Source organism: Brassica oleracea, chromosome C8, assembly GCF_000695525.1.
Source record: "Brassica oleracea var. oleracea cultivar TO1000 chromosome C8, BOL, whole genome shotgun sequence".
NCBI lineage: Eukaryota > Viridiplantae > Streptophyta > Magnoliopsida > Brassicales > Brassicaceae > Brassica > Brassica oleracea.
The window spans coordinates 5,004,887-5,015,120 of record NC_027755.1 but is presented as its reverse complement, the minus strand read 5'-3'; the positions used below and the strand labels follow the sequence as shown (position 1 = coordinate 5,015,120).

Here is a 10,234-nt window from a genome sequence, read left to right as displayed (position 1 = left end):
ATTTTCCTATATTTGTAAGAACACAATAGAACTCTCATTTTATCAAGGAAAAACATTTGACCACTCTACTGCAAGAAATAGGTATGCAAGAGGTTAGATAACAGACCTTGATGTGCCCATCATGAGCTATTAAAAGGTTATCAGGCTTAATATCTCGGTGCACAATATTTAGAGAATGGAGGTATTCCAATGCAAGAACCTGAAATAAATGATAACCGTTTCTTTAAGAATCCCACAAACCATCCCCATATGAAGCCTTCGACTAACCAGTTCCGCGATGTAAATACGAGCAATGTCATCGTCAAGACAGCCAACTTTCTGGAGCAGAGAGTATAGATCACCACCATTAAGATATTCCATTACCAAGTAGAGGTTATCACTGCAGGTGAATGAATAAAAAAATCGAACCTGCATCAATAAGACCAGGTGTTCAACCTTTGGAAAATAGTATTATGGGTTGGACAGTAGCAAAGAAGTGAAATGTTTACCACAAAAGGGTATCTGACAGTTATTAGTATATTTCGCTCTTCCAATATCCGTTCGAAGTCGTTTTTCCTTATCATATCCAGCTTCTTGAGTACCTGGTATATGAGCAACATAAGATTAGCACATGGAGAAGGTGACAACAACAAAGCAAAACAAAAACAAAAAGAAGATAAAATGCAGCTACCTTTATTGCAAAAAAGTCCCCTGTTGTTCTTTTACGTGCAAGAAAGACTTTACCAAAGGCACCTCTGCTTATTGGTTTGATGATCTCAAAGTCATCGATGCTTGTCCTTTCTTTCTGCGCAAAGTGCGGAGTAGTCATTGCGGAACCTTGCGATGCATGCTCCGAGACACTTTCACTCTCTTTTACATTGCCCGTTGAACTCTTATCACCAATCAAATCGCAGGCATACATATATTTCTCGCTGCAGATAAGATCAGAAATTAATATACTTTATTATATATTTCTCGCTACAGATATGGCTAGAATTTTATAACACATTGAATTTTACCAGAGAAGTTTCTCGATCCTCCCCCCAAAAGTATCTATAACAAGTGCTTTGAGCTTGCTCTGCTTCAAGACAGCTTGTATGTCTTGCATGCAGGCAAGCAAATAGTCACAGGAACCCTCTTTCGAGAGATCTGTGCTTGCTCCACACCGGGCAATATCAGAAAGGTCCATCATCTGCAAGATGGGAAAAAATATAAGCAGTTATGAATTAAGATTCTTTTATACTAAAATCAGTGAAACAGGTAAACACAAATTTGAATCTGAAGAAATTTGAAGCAATGGATTCGCTAAAACCCATAGAGGTTTTAACAATAGAGGAGAAATTCTCAACCCATTAATGACATCAGCAGTAGTACCCACAAAAAATTTTGAGTGTACAGTTTTTGATTAAAGACATTAATGATTTCCAAATTCTGGCAAAACTCATTAGGAAATAAATATATAAGAAAGACATAGTGGAAACAGAAAGCTAACCAATTGAAGATCCTCTTGCTCTGGACTATGCCGCTCTAGCCAATAAGAGTCAAAGTGGCTTGTTCTGGGGGTATTTGTTGAAGATACTGAAGTGATGCTACCAGTTGATGATGAAGTGCCATGATGGCAAAATTTAGCCCCTACATGGCTCTTCAAGTTAATAGGAAATGTGTTAGACTCGTCTATGAAGGCAGTGTCCATCTCATGCAGATCCTCAAACATTCCCTCAACACCTTTGTTCCGCCATTCATTTACTTTAGGAGAACAACCTTCAGATGCAACTCCAGATTTCTGCAAGACCGGGTTTTCCAGGCCACCAGCTTGGGGATGAAAGGAATTTGAACTTCGTGAATCAATGATCTGTTCCAGTATCTCTTCAAGTTTCAAAAGGCGCTCATCAACATCCAAACAATTTATTTCACATTTATCTGCGTATGCGCATATGTAAGAGTGTGGTTCCAGATGGGAGAGAGTAACTTCTTCCTCGCATATGCGGCATATTACAGAATCCCATCCACCTAACTCTTTCCTAGGAGGATCATTTGGCATATTATCTTGATACTCATTACTTAAATAAGATCTTTGTTCCACCACTTTACTATTAAACTGAGACCCCTGTTTAGAAGCTCCATAACCTTCTCTAGCAGCATTATTGCTTTGATCATCTGTTATCCCAAAGCCTAAAGTTGCCTCTGACTCTAAAGATTCTTTGTCCTGTTTCTTGAACTTTTTTCCTGCTTCATCAACTCTAGAAGTGGAAACCCAATTTGTTTCCAGAGCAGGGATATTTTCCAAGCATTCCTTAAATTTCCGGAAGGAATTCTCATCAATGGGCTCAGTCTCCTTCTGAAACATGACAACTCTTGTACAATGAGTCAGTATAAAAAGCAACTGAGAAACAAACCACTTCACAAGCCCTGCTTGGCACTGTTTCATCTTCTTAGTTAAGTCTTGGACAATAGATTCACAAGTAGCACGAAGCTGAGCAGATGTCATCTCTATACAGGTTTGAGCCAACTTAAGTAACTCCTCTGCCGTTTCTCGATCTTGAGGGCATGATGGATCCATTTTCTCCATATTTTCCTCCACATCTATGACAAAGTCATCCAGCTTCTTATCCACAATCTCCTTTGCAACATCAAATCTAGAGTGAAGTGAGCCCAAAAGTTCCTGAGTATCATTTCATCTCCAAACTCAATATTTTTGAACACTAAACCAAAAAAAATCAAAATACAAACCCACTCCCGTAACAAGCATCACCTTGAGGTCGTTGTAGCTGTGTGGACGAGGGTGACAAGTTTGAACACCACCGCGTGGCCCTAACTCATGTGAAAAGCTCTTTATACCTATTGCTGGCACCTTGCAAGAGGAAAGGTTGGTTTCAGATAGCTTGACCATCGTTTCCTCGTCTTTACGAGAGTTGTTGACTTTAGATTTGGCATCCTGCCACCACCAAAAGCAGGTCAGATAGTTTCAAAAACCCCAACGCCCTCATCAAAAACCCATTTCATACCTCACTAGTTGAGCAGCCATAATCTTTGTGAATGTTCACAGAATACTTGGGTTTGTAAGAAGCAAGCCACCTCGACAACTTCTTTCCCTTATTATGCTCTGAAACATCAAGAAAAGCTTATCAATTTGTTTTTCTATGAAGGCAAGTTTCAAAATGATCATAGGAAAAATCAAAACCTTGCTTGGAAGTGGTTTTGCCATATTCACTACGAGGAGCAATACTTTTCGGCTTACGGTTATTAAAAGGAGGAGGAGGCTTTGGAACGGTGACGGCCGATTCATCGGGTTTGAGACCAGATGGAGCTAACCGAGTCTTGATCCGGTTCAAACCGGAAGGAATCGAGACTTCAGAAGAAAGGCCTCGATCCTTACGATTCTCTGCCGCCATAACAGGGAGGGTGGTTACGAAAACCCTAATTGAAGACCTCTCAGCGAGGCAGGCTATATATGGCTTCTTCCGGGAAACGAGGGCGGCGATGAGAGAGAATCAGAAAGATTCATGGTTTTGGTAAGCTTCTTATTAGAGTGCAATGGTGTTGGTTGGTTATAGGATCAACGACCTCGCGGTTGTAATAATATCTCTTTCGATTTAATTATTTCTTAATGTGTGACCTTTTCAAATTTCATAACAATTAATTAATTATATCATTTATATACTAAAACGCAAATCGATTCACCAATCAAATTCTGCCACATAAATAATAAGTAATGTTTAAGAAAATATGATAAATAAAATAAATTGAAAAAAACATTCACGTCAATCCTTTTTTTTTTTTTGCAGTTTCAAATTCTCTTATATTTTCTCAAATGATCTTATTCCACGTTCAAAATTAACTTTCACAACTTTAAACAGTTTTTTTACATATTTTTATCTAACTTACACACATGACGAATCAAACTAGAACGGACGACATTGGTAAAAATCGGAGCCAATAGGAAAATTAAAGAATTGTGACAGAAATAGTTTTAACAAAAAAAACTTACTTTTTATTATTTCTTAGATTTTTTAATTTTTAGATTCCTAAAATTTCTCAAATCCCCACTATCACTTTCACGTAACTTTCATATCATGGCACAAAATCTAACTGCTTCATCTTTTTTATTCTTGCTTTTCTCTTCCCCTTTTTTCTGTTGAACAATCTTTTATCTTCCTCCTTCTCCATGTTTCATATTCTTCATCAATTTTTTCCCCAGATTTTCTTAGCATCAACAAAAATCTATAGAAGGTTGTGACTACTATATTCGTGTTCATTTTTTTTATTCTGCACAAATCTATATCGGTTGATTCTTTTAACGTGATTCAGATAGAATATGTCACTTAAATACACCGTTCTTTTAAAGCTTTTTTCAATTCTTTTTAAAAAGGGCTTTACAAAGCTTATTTCTTCAAAAGAGAAAGACATGAAAATAAGAACACCATTTGCAAATGAGGAAATATTAGAAATTCAGTTATGTCCAACTTTTTTGTAGGCACTACGCAGCAAAAAGAAATCCCGTCCAATAGAAAAGGTAATAGATTCTGCAAACTTTATAGTTCTATCTTTGTTTTTTCATAATTATGACTCAATTTCTTATTACAAACTAGCTTTAAGTTGCATTTCCCCCACAAGCATTGATCTCACTATATCTTATGTTTTAAAGAATTCTTTACCCGTAAGTAGTAGTAGTATGAGACGGAACACTAAGTACGCTACATACATCTTAATTCTGATATAAAATTTAAGGAAATTTTTACCCGTACGTAGTACGGAAAAGAACACTAGTTGTATACTAAATCACAAATCACTTGCCCAATAAAATTTTGGCAAGTGGAATATATTTTCAAAAAATAAAGCAAAAACAAAAATAAATTCAAAAAACATTTCGTTTAATTATCTTCTAACAGTTTTTAAATTAAAAAATCCCTACATTTTCTCATTTTACACCCATGATGAACTCACGATCATAACAGTTAATCTTTCTCTTTTTAAACTCAAAATGCCTATCAGGTAAATTCATTTCCACTTGTTTTCAGAAATTTTTAGTTCCTAAACTCTTTATAACAGCTTTTAACTCTCTCTCCAAAATACGATGAAACATTTTTATGTTAAATTCTACTGACAGTATCCACGAATCTCTACAATTCTGAATCTATATCAACACAATCTCTGGCCAAAAAGTGGCACACCAATAATCTTAAAAAACTCTTTTCATGAATAGAGAAAAAACCCACAAGATGCTGTGGACGAGAGTAGACCAAACACACTCCATATAGCATGCTGAAGAACGTAAAGTCCAGGTTAGTAACTCTAAAACACTCAAACTTTTCATGCTCAAATTTTAATTTGCATCATGTTTGAATTTTATTTTTATAAAGTATTATTCTTTTCTAATCTACTTATTTCTTTTCTTTTTCTTTCTGCTTTAATGGATATAGACAAAAGCTACATACTGGGTGAAAACAAAACAAGTCAATAACATTTGCAAAATGATTTAAATCAATTCTCGATTAAATCAGTTCTGCGTATAAGGCCTTTGAGATATCTCACAAGAAGAAAATAAATGTGATAACAACAAATGGAATTTAAGAAACTCATGTGATAGGTACACCAAAAAGAGCCTCCTGTCTAGATAAACCATATTTGATCAGGTTGGTCTTCCTTATTTTCTCTTTATGTGTTTGTTTTGTTTACTTTTGATCGATACTTTTTTTTCCTTTTTTTTTCTTATATACAGTAACTAAATTTGTAGAGTTTTAGAAACAAAAAAAAGTTGAAGCAAATAGATCATTGAAAATGAATTGCTGTAAAAGAGACAATGGAAAAAAAAAAACAAAAGCTACAGAAGATACTAACGTCAATTACCTACAAAACTAAAAGTTGTATTTTAATTGGACTTCATCAAAAATATGCTTTTCTTCAAAAAGAAAAATACATATGTAATAAAAAAATTGGTTCTGAAAAGAGATCGATATCTTACATTCAGGGTTTATATTAGGCTATTGTAAGATATAAATATCAACATTCTATTTTTCAGATGCAAAATACTATATTTAGTGTATCTATATATATCACCAATACCCGTGGGAGATATCACTAGTTCTTCTATAAAGTACAGTATATTTTTACCATATGTTATGTCTGATTCTGTAGCTAATATCTGATTCTTCCCAAACTACTTTTTTTTAAAATTAATTTGGAGATATCTCAGGTCCATAGTGAGGTCCAAACTAATTCTAAAAAAAAGATGCAGTCCACGGATAATTTTTTTTTCCGGGCATTCAAATGGGTTCTAAAGCATGGATCCATATTCTTATTAAGTGACCAAAATAATTGGGACTTAATTTTGCAAAGCACGTGGTTCGAAACTGAAACGTGTTAGCGTTCTAACCCCGCTTTCTTACCACCCGACCAAAATCACCCGGTCTTCCCAAACTACTTGAAGCAGCTCTTTTTGTAAAAATGATCAAGATTTTTTCCATTTTGGTCATTATAATGCTTTTAACAAATAAATATCAGAGTGGGTAAAGATTATCGAACTTATGTAATTTGCCAGGAAAATAAACTTTTTTTTAGAAAGGGCTGAGAAAAAGCATTTTGATGATGACAAAATATATGAGAAGCGAAAATATAACCATTTCGATGTAAAAAGTAAAAAGAACACGAAACTATATTCTACTCAGAATTTACTATGTAAATAAGAGTTAGAACAATGATCAAAATATTAAGATTTTAATGAGCAAACTCCAAAAAAAAAAAAAAAACTCAAATAAAAGAACACTACAAGAGTTTAGAAATAAGTAGTCACAAACCATTTCAACTCAATATAGTTCCACTGTATAAATTCAAAATGAATAAGTAAATAACACTTCTGCTAACATTAGTACCAAGAAAATAATAATAACACTTCTGCCAAATTTCTATTCAATCAAAAAGATCTCACAGCCAAATTTTCCAAACACTCAAACCAGCATATGTTTTACACTGAATCATATTCATTTTCCAAAATCTAAACATGAATGACCAAGTATATAATAGGGTGATTAAGAGAATCACGTCATATATTATAAATTGGTTATCTTGAAAAGTTTGGGTCCTCGTTTTGTTATCTTTTCTTTTGCAATAACTCTAATTTAGACCGACATTTGCAACCTTTCCTACAAGATAAGTCTCGTTTTATATGTTTGCAGAAAAAGTCATCTTACCATAATTCTTTATATTATAAATTTGAATTCAAACCGTCCAACTGCAACCCTAAAACACACACCAAATCCAAACGAGGTATATAAAAAGATTTAGTCTTTCTTTTTTTTGAAAATATTCTTCTATTTAAAGCAGAAAAGATTTAGTCTTTAATTCTTTTAAAACAGACAGATGTATGATATCTTACAAATTGTAGAAACTAAACTATATATGCATTTTCGAAAAAAAAAACTAAACTAAAATATCTACTCTATTAAAATAGAGTCCTGCTTTTTATCTAATTAAAAATGTTGTCATTTTAGTTTTGGACTTATTCACGTTCCATTAGAAACAAATATAACATCTCTTACTATTCGGTTATACAATATTTATCCCTATAAACACTAACCGAAATTAACCAATACGAAATACCCATCAATTATCTAAACATTTACATAACCAAATACTCATCAATAATCTAAACTTTTACATACCATAGGATCATCTTTGAGTCGTCAATGTTTGACGCAAGGGAAGCTATGCTCCACACTCATCTCTTTCCTCAGTTTCATTACCTCCTTGAAGGAATAGCGACTGGCCTCTCCTTCATTCGGCCTTGTCTCTTGACCATACACTGGATATCAATAACACTATGACAACTGAAATGGCTCAAAGCATTATAAGGATCATATACATCAATCTTATGTTGTTCAGAATGGTCCCAGATTGAGGATCATAAAGTCCTTTCATTGATGTTTTCAACTATGGGAGCAGGAGAGCTCTCTGTACTCTGTTTTGCATTTCTTCCTTTTTGAGCTCGTGTAGAACTGTTTTATTATTAGTTGAAGCCGTATGGCTTTTTCTTTTTTAATCTGAACCATTTTGGTATGGCAAACCATTGATGATTTTAACAATAACCAGAGTTAAAAAATGATTTGAACAAATTTATAACCGATTTTGTTATGTTCGAAATATTGTTACCAAAAATATTGCTTTTAATATTTTAAAATTTTGGGCATATATTGAATATAAATGGATGATTTTTAGCAAAATATTATGGTTTAGTAAACCGTTATGCAGTAAAACCGGGGTTTGTTCTCCAGTTATACATATTTTTCATGATAATGGCTATAGTAAGTAAAAGATGCATTGTCCTGGACACGTACACTGTTCATAATTTTAATGCTTCTTAAATGCATATTTTATATATTAAAACAGAAGTAACAACCTTGATTCTTGTGTGATTTTTTTAAAAATAGACCTAATAGACCTATTCCTAGAAAGTCATGTTACATTTAATATCTAATCTTATCATTTAAATTTTGGACCTACTATAAATTTTTATTGGGCTATCAATAATTGGATTTAAACAATAGATGATTCATTGGATTTATAGAAAGTATAAATTAAATAGATATAATTTAATGTTGTAATTCTATACCTTTATATGTTAAATATTTAAATATTTGTCGATGTTAACTTTTAAAATTATAAGGATATTTTTTAAATAACAAAAATCATATTATCTAACAATGATTAATCTTTACTACCTTAAAACAAGACTTAATCTTTCACCAACCAATAAGATTGTGTTATTTCATATTCGATATCTTTTAAAAAAGAAAACAAAATATTGTCAAATTATATTATCTTTTTAAAATTAAAAGGTAAAAAGAAATAAATAAAAAATAGTAATAACTGCAAAAAAAATATTTTTAACGTCGTCAGCAAAACATTAAACCTTAAATCCTAATCCCTAAACCCTAAATCCAAAACCCAAAACCCTAAACCCTTGGGTAAACCCTAAATCCTTGGGTAAACCCTAAACTCTAAGATAAATCTTAAACTCTAAATCAAAATCACTAAACAATAAAACACTTAAGGGTAGAGGGTTTAGGATTTAGGGTTTAGAGTTTTAGGGTTTAGTGTTTTTATTTAGAGTTTAAGATTTATCCAAGGGTTTAGGGTTTATCCAAGGGTTTAGAGTTTACCCAAGGGTTTAGGGTTTACCCAAGGGTTTAGGGTTTAGGATTTAAGGCTTAGGGATTAGGATTTAGGGTTTAGGGATTAGGATTTAGGGTTTAGTGTTTTGCTGACGACGTTAAAAATATTTTTTTAATTCTTTTTTCTGTAGCTGCTATTTTTTTTTTACTTTATTATTTTAAAAACATTATATAACTTGATAATATTTTGCTTCCTTTTTTAAAAGATATCAAATTTGAAAGAATGAAATCCAATTGGCTGGTGAATCTAGAGGTTCACCCTAGGGGGTGAACCCGAGAATAACTCTTAAAACAATGAAAACAAATTTAAAACTATATATTTTATTTTAAAAATTAAACAAAAACTAAATGTTTAATTATTTACTTGATAATATAAATCTATGAATCGAAAAGTTTAATTTTTTAAAAACTTTCTAAATTTGTGAAATGTTACAATATCTTTGAATATGACAATAAAACAATATTTAATAATCTTTATATATATAGTTACGATTTTAATAATAAAATAATAATACGAAAAAATATATATATAAGAAGATACAAATACATGTGAAAGTTTGAAACAATCTATTCAATGAAAAAATCTACAGTAAACTTATTATATTTTAAATATTGATAGACACATATATATTATAATATATTCCAATTTAGAATTGAAAACAAAATATTTATATAAAAATAAATGAAAACAAAAACCCGCGCGATTGTGCGGATCGTGATCTAGTCTTATATATTCAAACAGAAGTCATAACTTTGATTCATGTGTGATTGTTTTTTAAAAATAGACCTAATGGACCTATTCCTATAAAGTCATGTTACATTTAATATCTAATCTTATCATTTAAATTTTTGGCCTACCAGAAATTTTTATTGGACTATAAATAATTGGATTTAAACAATGACTAATCCATTGGATTTATAGATAGTATAAATTAAATATATATAATTTAATGTTGTAATACTATACCTCCATATGTTAAATATTTATCGATGTTGACTTTTAAAATTATGAAGATTTTTTTTTAAATAACAAAAATCATATTATCTAACAATGATTAATTTTTACTACCTTAAACCAATGAAAACAA

At 31.9% G+C, this 10,234-nt stretch overlaps 1 protein-coding gene across 1 annotated transcript in view; it reads right to left on the bottom strand.

The window, feature by feature from the left end:
- The window catches only part of LOC106311996 (probable serine/threonine protein kinase IRE4), a gene marked incomplete in the record, with an annotated part of 5,470 nt that extends 1,933 nt beyond the window's left edge, over positions 1-3,537 (bottom strand). The window contains 9 exon segments of the mRNA XM_013749363.1: positions 107-199; positions 268-408; positions 489-581; positions 671-911; positions 999-1,171; positions 1,472-2,641; positions 2,732-2,914; positions 2,985-3,082; positions 3,161-3,537. Coding sequence (XP_013604817.1) covers positions 107-199; positions 268-408; positions 489-581; positions 671-911; positions 999-1,171; positions 1,472-2,641; positions 2,732-2,914; positions 2,985-3,082; positions 3,161-3,371 — 2,403 coding nt within the window.
- Between the last annotated feature and the right edge of the window lie 6,697 nt (positions 3,538-10,234).